Below are 24,833 nucleotides of genomic sequence, written 5' to 3'. Positions count from 1 at the left end.
CCTCACCTTTACCTCGTATATTTTTGAATCCTTCCGCCTTCATAGCCAGGTTGATGTGATCTACACTGATTTCGCTAAGGCGTTTGATCGTGTTAATCATTCCCTAATAATAAGTGTTTTAGATCAACAAGGTATTGGTGAACCTCTACTCTCCTGGTTTCGTTCCTATTTACTGGATCGACCCCAGTTTGTGTCTGTCCACGGTGTTTTTTCTGAACTTTTTTATCCTTCCTCAGGTGTCCCCCAAGGTGCTGTTCTCTCTCCTCTCCTCTTTGCCTTGTTTGTGAACTCTTCTACTTCTGTTCTTCACCATGCTAAACTCCTTATTTTTGCTGATGATATGAAGCTTTATTATCGTATAAATTCAATGTCCGATTGTATTATCCTCCAATCAGACCTTCAACGTTTAGTCTTTTGGGGCGAGTCCCTTGGCCTTTCCCTCAACATCCAAAAATGCTCCTCAATGACTTTTTCGCGCCAAAGTAATCCTCTTGTTTTTCCTTATTCTATACATGGTATTCCCCTAAATTCTGCTGGTGACTCTATACGTGACTTGGGTTTTACCCTTACTCGTACACTGTGTCCTATAAAACACATTCAAGAAATATGTTGTAAGGCACTAAAAATGCTGGGTTTTATTTTCCGCATAGCCCAAGAATTTCACTTGATCTCCCCCCTAAAAGCCTTGTATTGTGCACTAGTTCGCCCTATTCTTGAATATGGATGTGTCTTATGGGACCCACCTACTTCTGGTGCCAGCGAAATGTTGGAACGTGTACAACGGAAGTTCCTGCGCTTTGCTGCTTTTAAGCTCAATATCCAATATCCTCCTCACTCCTATGCTCCTATACTCCATTCCCTTAACCTTTCCAGTCTCGCCGATCGTAGGCATGTCTTAAATCGCAAATTCTTANCGTATAAATTCAATGTCCGATTGTATTATCCTCCAATCAGACCTTCAACGTTTAGTCATTTGGGGCGAGTCCCTTGGCCTTTCCCTCAACATCCAAAAATGCTCCTCAATGACTTTTTCGCGCCAAAGTAATCCTCTAGTTTTTCCTTATTCTATACATGGTATTCCCCTAATTTCTGCTGATGACTCTATACGTGACTTGGGTTTTACCCTTACTCGTACACTATGTCCTATAAAACACATTCAAGAAATATGTTGTAAGGCACTAAAAATGCGGGGTTTTATTTTCCGCATAGCCCAAGAATTTCACTTTATCTCCCCCCTAAAAGCCTTGTATTGTGCACTAGTTCGCCCTATTCTTGAATATGAATGTGTCTTATGGGACCCACCTACTTCTGGTGCCAACGAAATGTTGGAACGTGTACAACGGAAGTTCCTGCGCTTTGCTGCTTTTAAGCTCAATATCCAATATCCTCCTCACTCCTATGCTCCTATACTCCATTCCCTTAACCTTTCCAGTCTCGCCGATCGTAGGCATGTCTTAAATCGCAAATTCTTATTAGATCTCCTTTCAAACAATATTGATTCTCCTGATTTACTATCCCTTATAAATCTTAAAGTTCCTCCTCGCTTGACGCGTTCCAATACCCCTTCCAAATTCCATTTTCCTCCTCAAATTACTTTCTAAACTCCCCGATAATCCGCTTGATGAGAATCGCTAATACCGACCCTTCTTTTGTTCTACCTTAGCCCAAGTTTCAGTCCCCTTATTTAATAATGTATATTCAATTCCATTTTATTTTATTGTTATTTCTATTTATTTATTTATTTTTTTCATGTTAAATTAAAATTCACCTTTGTATCAAATATGGTTATGTACATATATTTTGCAATTTTGTTATATTGCAATTTGTCAGTTGTTTTAGTTTAATTAATTATTATATCATAAGCTTCTAAAATATCTTTGTTAAATTGTAAAATATTGGGCTCGTCCCGTTTTATGAATAAATGAATAAATAATATAAAATGTATACTATATTATTTATGATTTGCAAACACAAATGTATATTATATTTACAATTAACTATTCTTGAATTACATACGTGTTTTTCAATTCAAATATTATTTTAATAATGACATGAATAATTTTCTTTAAATATAATGGTAGAATTTTAGTAAAATTGTGTTTTAAATTGCTCATATGTTATATAGTAGTCTTAAACGTACGATTAACTTTTGAAATTATTCATATCAAACAAATAATGCATTTCATTCTATGGACACACATTATCATACAAATTTATTTGTGGAGTAGTGCTGTGCTTGAAAATTCAGCAGATAAATTAGATGAAATATTAGAAAAGCCGGGATGGAATGAAATAATAAAATATATCAGGAATCCAAATGCCATAAGTCTTTTGGGTCCAAATCCAAGTAAAAAATCACAATGTCACTTGAATGAAGATAAAGCCCATAATGCTGCACATATATTGAGTAATTTATATGCGACGGTATTTCAAGAATTGAATTCATTTTACTATATTATGTCTCGTAAATATCGTGATCTTCCAGCTAAGGATTGTCAACTTAATTACTTCAGAAATTTAGTCGAAAGTATTAATATATTTGAACCATTACGACAGTGTATGTTAAACGCCCTTCAATATTTCATACAGCAATATAGTGTGCTTAGTTTTCTTGACAAATATCAATCATTTTGCAAAAATATCAATGAAATCTTAAAACATGAAATGTATGAAAATAATGACAATAATGTGTTTAATAAATACGATTATAATAACGTAGAAGTCCATTGTACTAATCATAATAATATAAGTTATGTTTACGCATATCATCATTACATATTAGGTGAAAAAGAATTGATAGATATATTAGAATTGAAAGATTACGTAACAACGTACATAAAAACATTACAAGATCTATCGAATAGTAATGAAAAATATGTCCTTAACATTAATTATCCGGAATTTAAAGATATAGTTCAAAATGGTGTACGTATGTTTTGCATAAATTTTGGATTTGATTAAAACTAGAAATTGTGAATTCAACACATCTCATGTATTACTTCAGATTTTCAAATAATACAAAAAAATATTATGCTTATACAATACCTTGTTATTAATTTGTATAATTTATTTTTGTTTTCGTGACTATTTAAATTTGTCTAAATAAACTAAATAAATGTGTGACTAAATTAAGTCATTTGTATTTCTTAAATTATAAAATATTATTGTTAAATTGAGTTTCATTTGAGAAAAATAAATAATTATGTTTAGTTATTAAAAATAATTAATTAGTTATTTTGTCATTAATTTTTAATCATATATATACTTTAGGTACTTTTTTTTTTATTTAAAATAATATTTTGAAAATTATCGGAAATACTGCAAGCTTCAAATATATATTAACTTAAAGCTTATGTTTCTTTCTATAAGTTAAAACATTTTTTTTTTATAATTTTATATTTAATAATTAAATATAAAATTATTTTTTTTTTAAACTAATTAGTCTATACTTTATGTTAAACGTTATAGTTCTATTGGGTGAGTGGGTAATTACACCGGCGAGAACTTAAATGTTAATATGTACAATTGAGGAAAAGAAAAATGTTTGAGTTACCAATGGCTTATTATAATTGAGGTATTGTAAATACAGAGTAATTTTTTAATAGCCACTCTTAACTATTAGATTTCTCTTAAAATAACAATTACATATAAAAAATATAATCCAAAAAATATATTTTTAGATTCATTTATTTCTCGAATTATCAATTATTATAATTTTTTTTAATTCATCATTTATAACTTATATGGATAGTGACATTATTTTTTCAATTGGCAACATACATATTTTATTATCTCATAAAAAATATTATCTAATTAAGAAAATGACTGATTGATGACAACTTTTGCCCCATTATATTGGAATTTATAACTGTTTTAAGATATAGAGTGGTGATAAAGTGTGAGTTATGTTATTTTTATTATTTGTTGTTCTCTTCCTGTACTCTATTTTTTTAAATATTAATAATTTCTGAAGCATCATTTCAATAATTTTTTTTTAATTTTATTAGCTAAATATGTATGATGTCATTTAAAAATATATAGTTGATACCCTTGTAAGGTATAGGGGATAAAATAATTTTAATTATTTATTTAATAATTTTTAATTATTAAAAAAAACTGAATTATTATTAAATCTAGAAATATGTAAAATCAAAAATTACCTAAAATAATTTTCTTAGTATAATCATATTCTAAGAGTATACGAATGCCTAATATTAAAAAAAATCAAATACTCTGTATACAACAACTTTATAACTGTTTAAAATTTCTACTTTAAAAGTATAACGTTATATTATTCATTATCAATTTAATATTAAATTGATTTTCTATAAATTATAAAACTTGTAATCAGGTTACAGGATATCAGGTCAGATATCATCTGATAGTGATAATATATACAGTCCCCACTAACTGGGTTTTTTTTAAAAAACTTAAAAAAAATTACCTCGTTACTTGTAAGGTAACAAGGAAATCCCCAAAAATTACAATTTATAAAATCTATATATTTTTTTCTTAAAACTATCATTACATTTAGAAAAATGAACGAATCAAAATAATTTTTAGTCAATGCACTTGTATCAATAGTGATATTTTTTCGATGACACTATTATAGCCTGATATTATCTAAAGGATATATATAGTTTGATCAACTTATTAATTTATTAATATTAATTTAATGTTAGTTTAACGACTGGGATAAATGAACTCAAAGTACATTAAATGTGTTTTTTATTTGTTGTTTAAGAATTAAGGCATACTATAGTAGCAACTTTAACATTAGATACTTACCGATGAGATTTAATGTGATTTGACACACGCTAAATTATAATGATCAATTTTTTTTTATAGAACTTTAAGCGGTATCATTTGAGTACTTATAAATACTCAAATTCTAATAAAAAATTATACGTTAATTAAAAATATTTGGACATAAAATAGCATTTAACAATTTTACGTTTATTTTTTCTAAAGAATTCATTGATGATAACTGCAAAGATTTAGCAGGAAAATTTATCTTGTATAGTTTGCTTCAAGTAAATGAAATTATTTTCTATTCGAAATACTTTTTTAAAAAGAGTGCTTCTAATTTGGAGCGTCATTTGTGAGTCGGGGAGTACATATTATCATACCTATAATTCTGTGTAATAATTCCAAATAAGAGATAAGAATCCCCCACCACACCCATTGTATACTAAAAAAAATTTGAAATGACGTCATGCTTCTTAAAGTTTTAACATAAACGTTGAATGCTTAATTGTTTTTCTTCTTCATGAATCGTTGTACCAAATATGGTTTGTTTTTACATCAAGGATTATTGTTTTATATTATAATGTAATAATCCTTGATGTATCTAAGTTTCAATAAATCAAAATTGAAGGTGGCCTGTACCACCTTCAATGTAGCTTCATGTCTCACATACAATATGACATTTGATATTAAGCCATGCTAACATGATACTGCAATTTTATAAAAGTTTTTTTTATTATACAACTCTGACAACGTACAATAATTACAACATTCTCAATAAATAAGCGTTTATACTTAAAAAAAAAAAAAATCAAATATCTTGAATCGCTTTGGAAGTTATTTTTATAAGTAAATACTTATCTTATGTAAACTTTTATTCAAATTATTCTTTCCTCTATGTTCAAATACATTTTATAAAATTAAATATAACAGTAATATAGACTATTACTTCACACAATACAAACATTTTATCACGTGTAAAACAATTTTTGTCGTTAATACCGGGTGGTCAATTGTTTGTACTAACTTGGTAAAACAATTCGCAATCTGTATTTGCCACTACTACGATACACACAGACGTAATTGATGTTACTTAACTCATGTCCCTTTTATCAATTTTTTTTGCCATACATTGTGAATTTTATGCGACTGCATATATGTACGTTTCATGTCTAACTTTTGATTTTATTATTTAATGTAATTAAATAAACAAAAAAGAGACAATTATTAAGAAATTAATAATACGAATGGATTGATATTATATATTTTTGATGCATAGTTGATTGAATTATATTATGCTAATTATAATTTGGAGACAACGCTTCCTAATAAAAACTATAGTTATAATAAATAACCTTTATGGGAAAAACTGTTCTATCATTTTATTAAATATCCTCAAAATTCAAATACTNATTTTATTAAATATCCTCAAAATTCAAATACTCTTCCGAGGCATTTTTCTCAAGACTAATGGATAATTTAAATTCATTAATTTTAATAAAATAAGTTTACACCGAGTTTGTACATAAAACGAGATCAATTTAACGCGTTTCAGTTAATATGGGAATAAAATATGACAAGATTAATGGAATGTTGCGATTATGATGGCAGTACGGTTCGATGGAGGCCGAGCAGTCGAGTGAAAGGGGAGGGTGCGATGAGATGACGGCGACTACCATAGAACGGATACCACGGAAAGATGAGATGGTCACAGCGCATTTTTTTTGAACGCCATATTGGGTAATGACGATACTTGTGATGCAGCTGTGACACAACACAGCGATATCACTGTAATATTGTTGAAAAACTCATCAGTTCTACTACAACGGATATTTAATACATTGGAATGCCGTGACTTGTCTTTCAGAATTGTGAAATTCTCGAAAAAAAGTAAGCCATTAATTATTAGTAATCATTATAAAAAGTTTGATTGTTACGGACGTTCAAATTGAATGTGGAAACCAAGTACAAGTTGAATACTTGCTGGTGTGCTCACAGACAAAACGAACATTTGCCACAGCGAGAAATTAAACGGCCGTAAAATCTAACGGTGTTTTATACAGGGAATATAAAAACTGCGGGTACCACAAGGTCGACGAAACGTATAGGTGAGTGCAAAGGATAAGGAAAGACACGTCGAGGGGCAATAGCGGAAAAAAATGTTTCGCCCCAAACAAATACCGCCGTACGTCGTACTGTTGATATTCGCAATGCCATTATGCGCTTTATGGGCCTATAACGTCCTCACATACACGTCATATGCGTCCAGTGTGTATTTTTATGATTTTACTTTCGATGCCATCATTATATAAGTGTGTACGACAATAATTAGCTGTGACCCCTAACGGGTCATCACGTGATTTACGATATCTTGTGTTATTATTGTTGTAACAGTGTTCAGGATAGCGTATGTACAACCTTTTACAACAACTCATACAACAGGACATTAATTTTTACTACAAGGTAGCTAGGGGTAACCCAAGTCATGTCATTGTCACAATAACTTAACTTGGCCGGTGGACATTTTTGTACATTAGCAAAAGAGCCACAATAATAAATGTCTAAAAATCAAATCGCGTTTGCCAATGTTTTAACTTTGTGTTGTACTGCAGTGTTTTCATTAGAGTCGGGAATTGATACTTTACACCCACTAAAATGTGTCAAGACATCAAATCCGTTGTATTTTTAAATGCTAAAAAATGTAAAGGTAAAATTTCAATTATATATCATCTAATTGAAACTTAAAAAATTTTGACGTGTGCCGTTAATATTTTGAAATGTTCACACTACGGCTATTTCAAAATGTAAATTAGTGTCATTAAAACGCTAATCACTTGTTCTCACGATTGTAAGACGAATATTTTATAATGTTAAACGTGTAATTACTTAGTACGCTTCGTTTTACATCAACAGGGGGATTACCATTTAATCGTTCGTGGATTTTAATTATTCGATTCGATTTTGTGTAAAATAAGTTGGATGATTTTGTTTTTCGTTAACATTTATCGTTAGACCTAGTAATTATATCGAGTTATCATTTGGTTTTCATTAGCCAGAATTTCATATGTACACGTTTCTGTTGACTTTATGACTCGTACGCGGCACTACAACAGTGGAGAAATAGACGAGGGCAACACATCTTAGCGTATCCATAATTATAATAAATAACACTGAATTTTGAAACGTCCCCCTGCGCTTCGGAACGTTAATAGCCCAGTCGAGAACCACGTGCGCCTTCTCTGCTCGGGGTACGCGTTACTGCGCTACATGCATTCGACGGATTAGGTACGACGATGGTTTATTTTTCTTTTCCACAGAGAAACGAAATTACAGGTTTTTTCTACGGGGAAAAAACAAATAAATTATAAAACCTGTACGGATACGAGTCACGTTTAACGGTCGCAACCGCGTTTGTGTCGTCATGGGTGTACTCGTATAGGATATACGAGATAATAATATACGCAGCATTATCCGGTGCGTTTGTATACATTTACATTATGAATATAATGAGTGTAGGCACCAAACGTATATAAAACCGAACAATTTACGCGGCGTGCGTGGACAAGTTTTTAAAAAATTTTACGCTGCCGCGCACGTCAAGCTTGTCAAATAAAATTCGTTATTTATTTTGCCCGTTTCGAAATACCGTCCAGTGTTTGCGTGCACATGAACTACACGGTAATCTATAATTATAATACAATCATAAAGTCCAAGTTCAAGCGATACCAAAATTAATAAAAATTAGTGAATTATTATGAGAAATACACGTATCGCGTAATTCAAATATTATTATTATTTGATTTTTTTGGAAAATTATGGAAATCGGACGTTAGATTGAGTACGACGCAGTTTATTTAATTACTGAATGTAATATAGAAATAAAATCATCAAACGTTTAATTGTTTTTGAAATATTTTTATTGTGTAATTAAAAATCGAACATTTTAGTAGTGACTGAATTTGTTTTAATTAATAAGACTTACGGGATGGCCGTACAGAAATAATATTATTAAAAACCAAAGTTGTGACAAAAAATATTAACACCGTCTTGAACTCTTTCGTCAATCATCTCGCTGTTTTTAACATTAAAATACTTCATCGCACGTAAATAATAAGTAAATGAATCGATGTAATTTTTTATGAATGGTTCATCCCAGTTTTGACTAGTATGCTGATATATATAGACAAAAAATTCATTTTTCAAGTCAAAGTCTTGTAATAGAAATTCAAACTTTTGATTAATACTTTCAAAATCGTACTTACTACTATTTGGAAATTTAAAATCGTTTTCATTTATCTCCAAATGTTTTAAGGATTCCTTTAAGTGTTTGAGATGTTCAAGTATAACATTATTTTCATCGTTGAAATATTCCAGGGCATTGGCCATACATGTTATTAAAGGATCGAAATGTATTAAAGTGTGAAAGTATTTTTTGAGACTATCCATTTTCTTTTCGTTATCGTCTAACTTTTGATAATAATATCCCAGTGTTCTATACTTCACATAAAATGCGTCAATTAATAATATATAGATTGATGTTAAAACAATTGAACTTTTATGTTTTTTTTCTTCAAAATTGGGCTCGAATCTTAAATGACTAGGAATAATTACTTCAGGGTAGTTTTCATTAGTGTAAAATATATTATCCATTGTAGACATCCAACCACTTTGCATAAGCTTTCTGTTAAACAATTCTTCTTCCGATTCATCAAAAATGTCTGATTTTTTAGAACCATGACAACTTTGCAAAGCGACAATTATCAATAAAATAAGTTTCATTGTTGGCTATTAAATTACGTTTAAAATTTGATCAAGTTTATAAGCATTTTTCTTATGCGTTTTACTTAAACTGTAGTCACAAATAGAAAATGAAAAATAAATTTTATATGATGTCATAATAATTTTTTTTAACAACATATTTAGCATTGATGATTTACTATTGAAATGTACATTAAATATAAAACTTTGAATATTAATATTAAGTTTGAAATGCGCCGTATTTATTTTTTGTTGTTACAAAACTTAAACGATTTGACTACTTTTAATGGATTTCTTAATTATATAAATATATACATATACGCCTAATAACAACTTCATTGTTTTTTTTTATATATATAAAAATTCTGTTGAATTTTCGAAAAATATAGAATATTTGTCTAGTGCATAAGATTTTTTTTAAGTGAACAACAAATAATGTGTTCAGTAAGTTAGGAAACGGGTTTCTATTGTTCTCATTGTTTGTAACAATTGACCTTACTTGCTGAACACTATGTATAATTTGACTCAGTACTTATATCAGCACTGATCTATATGTACGCAAAAGCGTTATCACCCCAAACATATGCCAGTTTTTGTTCAGTACTGATATTCGCTACTGCACCTGTTGTTAATCTCTGTAGAAATTATGACTGGGAACTGAATATTGAATGTATTACTCCATTATTTTTTGAAATTTCATCTTGTAGAATACAGAGAAAATACCCATAAGCTTTTTATACAAATAATGCTCGCGTGGAATTAAAAAAAAAAGGAAAGAAAAAAAAACTAAAGTCCTTAGATTTCATTTGACGTAGTCTCGTCACGTATTATATATATATATATATATATGTGTGTGTGTGTGTGTATACATATATGCAGCACACGCGATTTTACGAGTCCCTCAAGTTTGTATGTGTACATTATACGCCAGAAACGTATAATGTTACTAACGCGTTTCTTTTCTTGTTGAAAGCTTTTCCCTGTTTTGCTTGTTCAAAAAGGATTTTTTTGTCTATCAAAAACTCAACACTAACTACATTTTTATGTAGCTCGTGTAATAGTAAGTTATAGTTGGATTTTTTCCATTTGAATGGAAAACCCAGCGTATGATACACCCTCTGTGTTGTAGTAATGTAATAAATTTAAAAAAAATAAGAGAAATGTGTGGCTATTATTTATATATACCATTGTACTTATTTCAAATGAATATAATACGAATGAGACCAAAGTCGAGATGACTGTATGCATACATCAATTGTTAAAATAAAGTAGGGGTATGAAAAAACTGATATTTTCCTCCCTATGTGACGATCATAAATGCTGTGCATACAATTATTATGCTTTATAAATCATGTAATGTAATTTTTTCGTTTTGCACAGTAATGCTGTAGTGCACCCGTACGTGCAATGTGACATTTAAGCCTAAAACAGTCAAGGTGTGTTTTATGACAGGGCGCATAAATATTGATGACTAGGGGTGGAAACTGCACAGTAGTATAATATAGTTTTTATTGTGATATAGGGATTGAAAAATCATACTATCCACGCGTGTGTTTGTGTATTTTGTATATTCGAATAATAACCTTATTTTAGTAGTTAAAAATTATGCTCTAGAGAATTAAAAAAAAAAGTATATCTTGCAATTGGGTTGAAATTTACAAATCATATGAATGGAAATTGTATATATATATACACAATTAAATGTATTAATATTTAACATATTACACTTAATTAGTGTATTATTCATAAACACGCTCATACAGTTGATCTGATAAATGCTTCTGAAAGCAAACTTTTATTTATAAATATTCCCTGATATTAATTGAAAGTTAAATTAAATCTTTACTGAAAAAGGCTATAGATGGAACTTTGATGTCGTTTAACTTAGTGACTACATCTTGGGCTGTTCTGAGGAGTGACACTTCCAATACAGCAATATTAATTGTTGTTTTACTCGGAAATGCTTGGATTCTAAGACAGTTTGCTCCCTACCCCCCAAAAACATAGAATTCTTATAAAGATAGTTAAAATAATTATTTTTATCCCTTTCATATTTTTTGTTTCGGGATGACACTTGAGCATACACCCGCTGAATTTATTATTATTTTAATTTTATTTATAACACATTTAAATATATATTTTTGGTATAATTTCAACTTCGAAAATGTAATGCAAATACTATTTAATATTTAATTTTTGTATAATTATGTATTGTAATCATAACATGTTTAATTATAATTTATTCGGACATTCTCACAAGATGGTTACAAATGACTAAAAAGACCGCTCGACTCTAAGTAATAAACATAAAATAATGTTTCTATTTATTATCGTATTTCAAGTATAAATTATTGTAACGATCTGTCTGGCAGGTTTATCAAAATGAAATAAACACTTTTAGTTTTCGACAGGTTTCTAGAATAAATAAATTTTTAATATCGATTATTATTTCTATTAAAAATAGTTTAATTAAAAGTTTATTGTTTTTTTTTTTTATATAAACTCAATAGTAAATAAGAAGTATTGGGAATTTCTCTATTAAAATAAGTACTTATACAAAATATTACACTGATGCCAACTACATTTAATCTAAATCCACTAATATTTATTTGCGTGTCGCCCTCTATAGGTTAAAATAATAAATTTATATATATGCATGTAAAGACATGGCCGAATTGTATAATATATATATTTTTTGTAATTCTAAGATATACTATTTCATTTAAACTACAAGTCAGAACAAAAGTAAGTATTGTTAAATTATCAATAATTCTATTTTTTTACATTAAATATGTTTTTAAATTTATTTGGCATATTAGAAGTGAAAAATACATTGAACTTTTAATAATAGAACATTTAATAATCAGTACAAAATATCTGTTCACACTTAAATAAACAGGATAAATAAATATAATGTTGAACACATTATATTGTATACATTATTCATGATTTATTTATTTTACACATTAATAATTAATGTGTTAATAAGTTATTAATAATTACTTTATAAATATAATTTTAAATTGGAGTTTAGATGGTGGCGGGTTTCACAAAACTTAATTTAATACATTTCAATAAAAATGTGTTCTTTCTAAATGGTCAATTCGTTAAATTTGTTTACTTAATAAACCGTATGAAAAGAATGTTGTGATTTAACTAGAATTTCGTTGACAAATAAGGAGTTTTCAAATTACTATTGAACATACAATATAAATATATGTATGTCAAATTGGTTAATAAATATAAATCATAAATTTAAGGGAGAATGTTTTACGTTTAATAACATGAATACTATTTAATAATTTTTTAATTTATTTCAACGATGTTTACAATTAATAATTCTTTTGTAATATATATTTTGTAAAACATGAAAATTATGCTATACTCGCACAAGTTAACCTTCAACGCCATCTATCAAAAGACAAATAGGAATTTGACACAAATGTTAAATAAAGAACGTTAATAACGTTTTAATAATGACATAATATTAACATTAATAATTTTCTTATGAGAAAATATTAAATAATGAAAAAAAAGAAATTATTTGCATTTCATCTTAATAAAACACAAATTATTTCATCTACCACATAGATAATTCTATCACTAAATAATTTTAACTCTTTTAAATTAAATTTTCGTCAATTCTTTATATAATCTACAAGACATTTTGGATTTTAGAAATTTTCCAATCGTGACTCTAGGTCAATGATCATTTAGAATATAAATAGAAGGGTGTTACACAATATGTAAATAATTATGAAGTAAAATTAAATTACAAGTAATAATAATTTTAGAAATTATTAAGTAAATATTGTAATTTAAAAACACTGCAGTAATAAAATGTATATATAAATAAATATGTATACTCTTATATGTCTTTTTAAATTGAGTAAATACTTATATAAATAATTTGTTCATGAAAAATGTTATAAATTTACATAAATTTTTAGTTTTACTTTATTTAAAAAGGATTTTCTATTTAATAAAGTGAACTTGATAGTTTGTTTTTAAAGCTTTAAAATGTTTTGTAAAAATAATCATATTATCTTAGTTGCAATAATATTGATGTGGGTAAGTTGTGTTAAATCTCTAAAAACTGGTTATAATATAATGGAAAATGACATTGAAAATATAAAGTTATTAAAGTGTTCTTATTTGTTTAATGCAATATTTAACATGAAAGTACATAAGATAAAATTAGAAAACCACAATAAAAAATCGGTATTAGAGGAAACATTTACTTATGCCTTTTTATTAAAAACACAAATGAGTACATTATTTAAAGTAGAAAGCTTAGGATCTTTATGGCTACTTAATCTATATTTATTATATTTAAGAAATATTGTTCGTAAATTAGATTGTACAAACAAAGAGAATTATGATAATATTTTGAATACATTGGATTATGTAATAGCAAAATTAATTAAAGACTCTAAAGAATGTCCTAAAGGAAGCCAGTTTTTTATAAGTGATTTAATGATAAAGGAATATAGCAACATTGGTATGCCAAATGTTTATTCATTACAAAAACAAACAAACAATGAGCTTGAGAGATTAATAGCAGAAAATCATAATGAATTGCCTTGGTGTAGAAAAATAATGAAAAGATTAAAAAAAGATGTGTTGTTTATGAGAATATTATTGGAACCAATTAAATTTAATCACATGATGATTACATATAATGTTCAAGTCAAATGGGGTCAAGCTCAAACCAATATAGATAAATTTTATAAAGCAATCAGATACTTTTCATGGATTAATAATAATTTCCAAGATCTCAAAATATACTATAATGCTGTTTTTGGTTTTTTGAAAATTATTATGTTAAGATTAACTTGGAAACATATTTTGTACCTCAAATATCAAGATTTAAATAATATTAAGCGCCTTGTTGACACATGGATTGTTATTTTAAACAATTTTTCATCTACATTACATTTGGAAAAAGACGTTATGATTAACACAGTGATAGGAAAAATGATTTATTACATCGAAGATCTTAACGTAGAAACTATGGTTTCAAAAGATGATCTAGAAATATTAAAATTTCACAGAAATTCTATGGATAGTTTAATAAAAGTTATAAAACCATTCATGCAAAATCTTTGTGTAGATTTAGACTGTTATGCGACTTCAGAAATGGTCCTCGATGGAAATGAATTAATACCGTTCAATAAACATAACTTCTTATCAAAACCACAACATGTCATTGGCAATTATAATACCATTATTTATTACAGTATAAGGTACGCTGAAGATTTTATAAATTTTATTAAATATCATTTGTATGATCAAAGTAGGGTCATTATTTATGCTTTCATTGATTATATTGAAGAAATAACTAATTGTACAACATTCGATGATAATGATATCAGTAACAAAATTACTTAGAAATTATCGAAAGTTTAATTCATTTTTTAAATTGTTAATTAAAATTTAAACGTTTTTAGAATAAAAGTAACTTACAATGGTTAAATTATATATTCATTATAGTATATTAAAATATTTTATTATAATTTTTTTTTCTGGCAAACTAATTTTAATATGTTTTTCTCTTTTATTTTTATGACAAATAAGTCACTAAATTAGGATGTTGTATTTATTTTTAATTTTGACAATAAAGAATATTTTGTGTCGTATATAAAAAATAGCAATTCGTTTGTTTAAAAATAGTCATTAAAAAGGAATTTTGAGATTGTTTATATTATTTACAATGCAGAATGTATTGCGTTGTACATAAATGATTAATAATAATAGGTTGTTTTTGTTGTATTTATTTCATAGGCTGGGTGGGTTTAAACAAATTGTTTGATTTCCAAAATTAACTTTGAAAATTCTATAGGCATAGATGGAATTAGTGAAGATATATGAAAAATGTTGTGCAAATTATGAAAAATTTCTCTATAATAAAAAAAAAATGTTGTGCGAAATTCTACTAGTATTAATAACATAATTTTTAAAAATTGTATTTTAGTACTCTATGCACAGGACTTATACAATACTAATTTGATAATCCGATTGTATATGAGACAAAATGAATGCTGAATTACTACTCTTTATTTTTATATTGACAACAACAAAATAGAAACTTATTTAGCTTGACTGGGAGATAGGGAATATTTTATAACGTTTTAATAGCTTATATAATATTAAAGATTCTAATTTTCTTAGAAGAAAACATTAAGTAATGAAATAAAAGAAATTATTTGCATTTTCTCTTAATAATAGGCAAATTATTTAATGTACCACATAGATAATTTTATCCCTAAATAATTTTAACTCTTTTAGATTAATTTTTCATCAATTCTATACATAATCTACTAGAAATTTTGGATTTTAGAAATTTTCCAACCGTGACTAACTCAATGATCATTTAGTATATAAATAGAAGTGAGTTACATAATACGTTAATAATTATAATGTCAAATTAAATTACAATTAATAATAATTTTAGAAATTATTAAGTAAATATTGTAATTTAAAAACACTGCTAGTAATAAAATGTATATATAAATAAATATGTTTACTCTTATATGTCTTTTTAAATTGAGTAAATACTTATATAAATAATTTGTTCATGAAAAATGTTATAAATTTACATAAATTTTTAGTTTTACTTTATTTAAAAAGGATTTTCTATTTAATAAAGTGAACTTGATAGTTTGTTTTTAAAGCTTTAAAATGTTTTGTAAAAATAATCATATTATCTTAGTTGCAATAATATTGATGTGGGTAAGTTGTGTTAAATCTCTAAAAACTGGTTATAATATAATGGAAAATGACATTGAAAATATAAAGTTATTAAAGTGTTCTTATTTGTTTAATGCAATATTTAACATGAAAGTACATAAGATAAACTTAGAAAACCCCGCTTATCATGTACTACGGACAATAAAATTAGCAGATAAGTATGGAACAGCATTAAAAAGACAAATGAGTACTTTATTTAATGTAAATGGTATTGAAATAGAATCTTTATGGCTAGTTAACATGTATATGTCAGATTTAAGAAATTTTATATCTAAATTACGTGAAATAAACAGAGACGATCAATTATACAAAAATGTGTTAAATACATTAAATTATGTAATAGAAAAGTTAATTGAAGACGCTAAATATTGTGCTGAAGGAAGCCACTTTTTTATAAGTGATTCGACGATAATGGAATTAAAAAGTTGTGGTATGACAAAAGTTTATGAATTACAAAATCAGAAAAACAAAGAACTTGTTAGTTTGATGAAAGAAAATCACAACAGCAACGAATTGCCATCATCTAATGAAAGAACTGAAATGTTTTCAAACTATATTTTGTTCATGAGAATAATTATGGAACCATTAAAATTTAATCATTTAAAGAATACTTATAATGTTCAAGTCGAATGGGGTAATATTTTACGTAGATTAGATGTACTTTATAGGACATCAAAATCATTTTTATGGAGTAATAATAATTTCCAAGATCACAAGAGATACTATAATGCTGTTTTTGGTTTTTTAAAAATTATTATGTTAAGATTAACTTGGAAACATATTTTGTACCTCAAATATCAAGATTTAAATAATATTAAGTACCTTGTTAGAACATGGATTGTTATTTTAAACAGTTTTTCATCTACATTACATTTGGAAAAAGACGTTATGATTAACACAGTGATAGGAAAAATGATTTATTACAACGAAGATCTTAACGTAGAAACTATGGTTTCAAAAGACGAGCTAGAAATATTAAAATTTCACCGAAATTCTATGGATAGTTTAATAGAAGTTATAATACCATTTTTGAGAGATCTTTGCGTAGACTTAGACTGTTATGCGACCTCAGAATTCATTCTCAATGGAAATGAATTAATACCGTTCAATAAACATAACTTCTTATCAAAACCACAACATGTCATTGGCAATTATAATACCATTATTTATTACAGTATAAGGTACGCTGAAGATTTTATAAATTTTATTAAATGCATTTTATATAAGGAAAGTAGTGACGTTATTTATGCTTTCAAAAATTATATTGAAGTATTAACTAAAATTAAATGACCATAGAATATAAAATTTAAGATTAGGTTCAATTGATCAAAGTAGCTGTAATAAAATTGTAATAATATAATACAATAGTATTAATATATAAGATTCATTTATGTGGAAAATATTTAATTTATATAAAACTGAATGCTCAGTTTTTATAGTTTAAATGTTGTCTAATATTATAGCGCATTGTATGCCTTGTGTAATATTTTCAAAAATGTTGGTTTTATAAAACATTTTTTTTTTAAATTATTCTTGCCAAAGGTTTCTAATTTAATCAGACTAAATATTTCAAATACATTTTATTCTTGATGTTTTCGTTAGACAATTAGAAAAAAAGCAAATTTTAACTCCTTGTTATTACTGGATTTGAAATGGTACGCCATAAAACAAGGAAATTATATATTTCTTGTAAAAAAGGTATAAGTACGATTTAACACAAACTTATGTGTTAATTTAAATTATAGTAGAAAAATTTGTCATTGTTTGGTTAATACATTATTTCAGTATATCTAAAAGTATTTATAAAATATGTTCACAAACATTACTATTTTTTTTATTCAAGAAAAATGTCTTGCAAAACTATCATGTATATTGTAATTATTCAGGATTTATTATCTTCTGAAACTATTTGAATATTTAAAAAAATTTATTTCAATATGAAACTGAATAGATAATAAGTAAATCTTAATTAAAAAAATGATACTAATTTTTTAAAGTTTATTATTCTTTTAATGAAATATTTTGAAACAATTTTTTTAATTCTTCTGAGTGTTGGCAATTTTTCATTTCTATTAGTACAAAAATTATGTCTACTCTATTTAAGGCCAATTCGATTTGACTAAGACGAATTAATAGTTACTTTTTATTGTCAATAACATGTTGAATATTAAAAATTTGTAAAAATTTTACGAGACTAAAATTAATAAAATATGATTTTCTAAAAGAACATTCCTTTAATTTTCCACAAAAACAAATATTTAACGTTTTAGAAGGAGAAAACCGAAGAAAATACTAAGAAAGTCTAAAAATTCACGTATGCTCTATTCTGATGAATTTGCTTTTTTTATAAGAGAATCAGTTGATAAAACAATCAGAATGATGAAATGAGAAATTAGCATTTAAAGATAAAGTAAATGGTGAATGGCGTGGTAGTGTTTTAATTGTATATTGTTTTAGAAAATAGATAATATAATAAATCGTGATCTTAAGTGCAGGATGGAGCAGAAAAATATAAATAATTTGAATTAAAAATGTTATAATATCGCTATAACACAAAAAATATTTTTAAAGTACCAAACGTTTTTCATTTAAAATATATAAATAGTAATATTTTTGAAAAAAATTTATATGATTTAAATAGCATTTATTTCTTTTGTGCATTACCATCTGTTCAAACATGTAATCATGTATATTTTATTGTTATAATTAGAGACAAATTTCAGAAATAAATTGTTTTAAATAAAATTTATTGTATTTATTGAAGTTATTTAAGGAGCGAAAAAAAATTTAATATTAATGTTTTAATTTAAATTCTTGAGTTAATTTTGAACTCAAAGTCATTAGTTTTAACTAAAATTTTGTAGTTCTCAATAGATACAGGAAAGATTAGCATTTTTATCTTTTAATTCCGGATTTGGGATCATGTAGCAGGTTAATGTAACCTGTTGTCCTTATGTGTTCTCCTTATAGTATCTACCCATAGGCTTTGGTAGTCATCATTTTTTAAGGCGTGGTCGCAGCCATTGGTTCGGTTATACATACCACGTTTAAATTTCCCCGATAATCGATCCATCCCACACGTTCAGAAAAACGAACAATGTTGTTTCCATTTCCTTATACTCGTCATTCGACCTAACTTATCCCCTATGGTATTCAAGAGAGTTTATTCATAAATACGTGGATTCTTTTCTTGTTTGATTTTATCTTGTGCAGGCCAAGTACATAAATAATGAACATCTAATTTAAACACGACTTAAAATAACAAAAAATGGTGTAGTTAGAAGTTATTGTCCAAGTTACAGAATTGTAAGTAAAACAAGTTTTGATATTACGAGTAGATGGAAAATATAATAAGGCGCTTATTTTCGAAAGATTGATAATTGGAAAAAAGTACCTGGAGTATCTTAAACAAAATTAAATTACAAAAATTATATTGTGATTTGTTAGATTGCAATAAAATGCTATTAAAATGTACTTGGAGTTATCAATAGTGTTTATCATAAATCGGTTAAATGTACAGTATATTGGCAGACAAATTACATAATTTATTAGTACATTACAACACTCAACTATAAAACCCCATCAGTGAACATTATACTTCAAATTAAATAGTCATAATAATATTAATAAGAGGATAACCACAAATATTATGCTTTTTATAACTTAATAAACTTAACGGTCCTCGTTCGTTTGCAAATGATAAAATTAATACTTTTACACGGATCACATAAACATATATTGTAATTGCAACACATGTATCTTATTACCCTGAGATTTTATCTTTCCAAAATTTCCGTAAAATGTGCAAAAGTGAGGGGGATTTAGAAAACATAACATTGTACAATTTGTAAAAATTTCGCGTTGGTTAGTTAATTAGCAGACGTCCATCGAAGGATGATGTAAAAAATATTAACGACGTTCCCACACAAAATGTTTCGCCTAATTATTTGTTTATTTTTAACACCTCATAAAATTATCGGAACTATTTGAGTATCGCATTATGTGCAGCTCCGTGTACATTAATTAAACTCTTTAAGTAACAAAAGTAGTAGCCGTTTAGCGTTTTTATGTATATTGTTTCAATAAGTGATTTAAAGACTCCGCACCGCGCTCGCTGTATAATAGCCAATAAATGTAGCAAATAAAATTTAATACTATTCCAAGTGCCTTATTGATATTAAATAACAAGACGGGCCCATAAAATAGGGACACAGGCTCTTAAACAGCGGTAACATTTCTATAAAATTAACACTAAAGTGTCAAAATAATGCAACTTATGTATGTTATGTGTAATTTCTGTTAAAACAAACAATCGGAAACGCACACAAGTCGTGTAGACCGATTTGTAACCGAAATCAACTGTCGTTATTATAAAATTAAAAACTGTGATGCTGTTTAATGAACACATATTTTGTGCTCTGCGATGACTATTTTTAGAAAGCTGTTGATCATACAACACGTACAGTCCGCGTGCCACAGAAATATAAGAATTTAGTCGACTTTTATACATTTGGTAACAGCCTAGTAATACTACCGACGAACCTAAATTATTGTAAATAAGTGTCGGCCATTCAGTTTTATTTAATCCGTATAGGATTACGTAGACAGTGTTTCTTTTGAAGTCTACCGAGGACGAGTTTTTATAAATGAGATTACTTTATTGGACAGAAAATCGTATAAACATTGATCCCGGAGGCCTTTTCCTTTTAATAAAGCACTTTTTTTTTTGCTCTAAATTTCAGGGTCGCCTACAACAAAAGACGTATCATACAAAATACAATTATACGTAATGTGTTATTGTGATTGTGTTCAGCCGATTACGAATATTCGGAACGCATAATAAAACCGCGTTTACCCTTTCGATTTTACGACATCGGTCCTCCACTGCGTTCAAGGTCGTCAGACGCCTTTAACCGATCTTAAAAGTCTCGTTTAGATATCAGAAATAGTCGTAAATTGTGCGTCAACACTTCAAAATTGTCCTTGTTGGAACTGAAATTCAACATCGTAATATGTAATATTAGAAAGTGCTTCGTTCAATAAATTACTTGATTGCAAGTAATTGCCAATTTAATATTCTTTTAAACTCAATTATGTAAAAATTAAACGAATCAATGAACAACATGTTTATCATTTTATTACAATCCCTTAGATATTTTTATACCGGTAGATTGATTTATCATTTATCATAGGCTTATTTTAAAATAACAACAATGTTGAATAAAAAATCTAGACTTTGTTGAGTAGTAATTATTTCTCGGTTTATTAGTGATTAAATGTTTTTTCGGTCGTTCCCTTATCTCATTTAAGAGTATCGACTTTATTTTTGTATAATGACAATTTACATGATATGTAGTAATGTTCAAATCACTGTTTTTATAGGTGTCAACACTTAAATTATAAATTTACTAATTTTCAACATTTTTTATTTGGTTTTGTTGAATAGTATTTATTTCTTGACTTATTCAGTGGTTAAATATTTTTACATCTACCCCTTATGAGGATGCCAATTTAATTATTTTAAATCATAGTATACATGTTAACATACTAGTTTAAATGTTAGAAAATGATACTACTCGACAAAACCGGGTTCGGAAATGTTCGAAATTATTATTATTTTCGAAAAAGTTTAGTGGAAAATGATAAATCGTTTTCGACAGTACTTATTTAGTGCAGTTTTTAAGTAGTACTCATTTAATTTGAACTATTACCTACACTAAATGTTTTTGTAATATTTATAGCTTTGTTCATTCATGATAATATTAGCAAGATAAAATTGTACAACACAATTTTAAGTGTTGACGACTATAAAAATAGCGACTTGGACACAACTACATATCTAGCCATTGTGTATGACTTAAGTACGTGCTTCTACTTAAAATGTTCAGAATTTTTTTTAGTGCGTATCGCTATTACCGAAAAGACACAAACGCCTTATCACATCGGTTCCGGTAATTAACAACGAAACTTTAAAACATAATATTTATAAATGGTGAATATTACGATAACCAATCGACAAGCCCTCGATAGTTATAGTAAATATATGGAAACATAAAAATTGTTATTCGATATCTATTCTATACAACACACAATTGCGCTATTATCGCAAGTTTTCAGCTATTAAGTTTAAACATTTTTCTTAATGGCTTAATATTTCTTGAAAATATTAATTTTACCCGTTAAATAAACTCATTTGTTAGACCCCCAACTGCTAATCGTATATAATCTTTTCCATTAGTACTTAATTAATAAATAAAAAGTTGATGCAATTTTATTATATTTAATTAAATACCGATAGTAGTTATTATAAATACAACGTACATGTTTTATAAATGTGTATAAATAACAGNTAATTAAATACCGATAGTAGTTATTATAAATACAACGTACATGTTTTATAAATGTGTATAAATAACAGTTTCAAAATCTTAGTATATAGAGGTTTTGACAAAAGCTTATTCAATTTAAATTCAAATAAATTAAAAACAATCCAAGTATAAAATACTTCTTTCATTTACACCGAGGAAAAAAATATTTGTTNAGTTTCAAAATCTTAGTATATAGAGGTTTTGACAAAAGCTTATTCAATTTAAATTCAAATAAATTAAAAACAATCCAAGTATTAATTAATTATAATTAATCATACAAAATCTAATCGAAGGTTAAATTTGCTCATTTAGTAAGTAAAATGATTAAAATTTTATTTTAACGTTTTGAATTATTCCTATAATACGAATACTAAAAGTATGTAGTTGAATATGTCAGTACAAAGAGATAATTCATAAAAAAAGCACCAATATACACTTAAATAATTTTTTATTTTACAGACGTTGAAAACTGTAGAGAAATTTTCATTCCAATTTCGACTCAACATCATAAATATTCTTTAAAAAGAAACGATAAATTTTGAAATAAGAAAATACCTTTATAAGCTTCTCGGGCTGAGACGACTATAGATTTCTTGTTTTTTTTTTTTTTTTTTTTTATGGTGGCACACGTTCCACTACATACCTGTCATCTCTTTTACGACCGTGGCTCAATAATTTCGTCTTCACTTAACCCTTAATAAGGAGGTATGCGACCTGAACCAAGAATAATTCATTCCGGCTTCGACGTACGCTTAATATAATATTAGGTACACGCCATAGCTTCTTCGACCTCCGACCAACAACCAAATAAATATTCTCGTGATTCACAATGAATCATTTACCAGGTTCAGACTCCGTAGAGCAGTTATGTAATTATAATAAATTATTTAAATGTGTCGACCGCCCTCGGCATGGATGTAAATATATCATATGCGTATACATTTATATAAAAATTATAATATACTAACCCATTGGATCGTAAAAAAAAATAATACTAAAAAATTCCAAGATAAACCGTCTCTCTTCTCTTTGTTTCCACTGGTTGACAAGTTGACCGGTAGATGATTGTAGCACTACGTGAGCGGCCATGTTTTTGTATTTATTTATTTTTTATAAATATACATGCTAATGTGTGTATATAAATGCATATTGTTTATTACTGAACTCTTCCAATTTCCTATTTGTTCACTCTTTCGGTATTTTTTTTAGGTATATTTAACTATCGTGACTGGTTCCGTGTACAAAAGGACTACCTGCTGTATTTTGTTGCACTACCAATGATATTTTTTACTTACTTATGAGAACGCCCTCTTTCATGTTTTTTGGTGACAATAATTTTTTTAAATTCTTTATTGGATTTTTTATGTTTAAAACTGCAAAAGTTTATATTTTACCTAACAAATTATTCACTTTTAGACATATAAGCTGTAAGAGATTAATTTGTTGATTTTTCAACATTTTTAAACATATTATATGAAAATTATGAAAAAGAATAAATATAGTTCTTTTCTTTTAACAAAAGTGAGTACTAATTCGAAGGTATAAAGAAATTGAAATAGTTACAAATATGAACTTTGAACATATATTTTTTTGGCTGGAAATTCGTTATTCTATTCCGAAGTATCATAAATAAAAGATTATATTGATACATATTCTGATATTCTCAAATAATAAAATACAAAATTTACATTTCCTTAGAAATATATTAATTAATCTTTACAAAAAATATTTAAAAAATAAAATTAGAAAAAAAGTTAAAACGTCACCAACTAGATTTTAAAATATAATTTTATTGTAAGGTATTTATGCTTGTTTACAATTTTAAAAATATTGAACTATTTTAAAAATTTATGATCAAATATTTTATATTTCAATAAAATATATTTTTTCAGACAAATTTGTAAAGTTGAGTCTATTTGATAAAGATTGGTTTTATGGTAATTTTATATAAAACTGAGTTAATTTTTTTACTAAAACTTTTAGCTATAATACGACGTTGAGAAATTATTGGTTTAACCACAATATGCGTTTGTTTTATGTCTGTCCATAAAAAAATGTTTACCTAATACTGAGACTTTATTAGTTTATGCTTAAAAAGACCCAATTTTAATCTATTTGAAAATTGTCTCAATTTTAGAATATAAAAAAACTCAATATTACAATATAATAAAAAATGGATATTTCAAAAAATTTTCTTAAATATTAAAACTA

General features: G+C 26.9%; 2 protein-coding genes across 5 annotated transcripts in view; one reads left to right on the top strand and one right to left on the bottom strand.

Moving 5' to 3' along the window:
* The window catches only part of LOC126905582 (homeobox protein abdominal-B-like), a 60,926-nt gene that overhangs the window by 30,785 nt on the left and 5,308 nt on the right, over window positions 1–24,833 (bottom strand).
* LOC126905583 (uncharacterized) lies at window positions 13,467–23,103 on the top strand. Of its 4 annotated transcripts, XM_050685426.1 has the most exons (3): window positions 13,467–14,358; window positions 17,044–17,435; window positions 18,525–18,962. In XM_050685426.1, the coding sequence occupies exons 1-3, from the start codon at window positions 13,525–13,527 to the stop codon at window positions 18,640–18,642; spliced, it is 1,344 nt and encodes a 447-aa protein (XP_050541383.1). In that variant the 5' UTR covers window positions 13,467–13,524; the 3' UTR covers window positions 18,643–18,962. The 4 variants fall into 4 exon arrangements, with proteins under 4 accessions (XP_050541383.1, XP_050541385.1, XP_050541382.1 ...); XM_050685428.1 differs by lacking the exons at window positions 17,044–17,435; window positions 18,525–18,962 and adding an exon at window positions 23,082–23,103 and having other exon boundaries at window positions 13,467–14,750; XM_050685425.1 differs by lacking the exon at window positions 17,044–17,435 and having other exon boundaries at window positions 13,467–14,750.

Source organism: Daktulosphaira vitifoliae, unplaced genomic scaffold (genome assembly GCF_025091365.1).
Source record: "Daktulosphaira vitifoliae isolate Bord-2020 unplaced genomic scaffold, ASM2509136v1 Scaffold_4, whole genome shotgun sequence".
Lineage (NCBI taxonomy): Eukaryota > Metazoa > Arthropoda > Insecta > Hemiptera > Phylloxeridae > Daktulosphaira > Daktulosphaira vitifoliae.
Note: the sequence above shows the minus strand (reverse complement) of the source record. Positions and strands in the feature narration are given on the sequence as shown.

Excerpts from the sequence above, each read along its gene's own strand:
- LOC126905583 (XM_050685426.1), top strand. The coding sequence starts at position 13,525 with ATGTTTTGTAAAAATAATCATATTATCTTAGTTGCAATAATATTGATG. Across the intron at positions 14,359-17,043 it reads CTTGGAAACATATTTTGTAC|CTCAAATATCAAGATTTAAA; the intron begins CTCAAATATCAA and ends CATATTTTGTAC. Across the intron at positions 17,436-18,524 it reads ATTATTTATTACAGTATAAG|AAGGAGAAAACCGAAGAAAA; the intron begins GTACGCTGAAGA and ends TTAACGTTTTAG.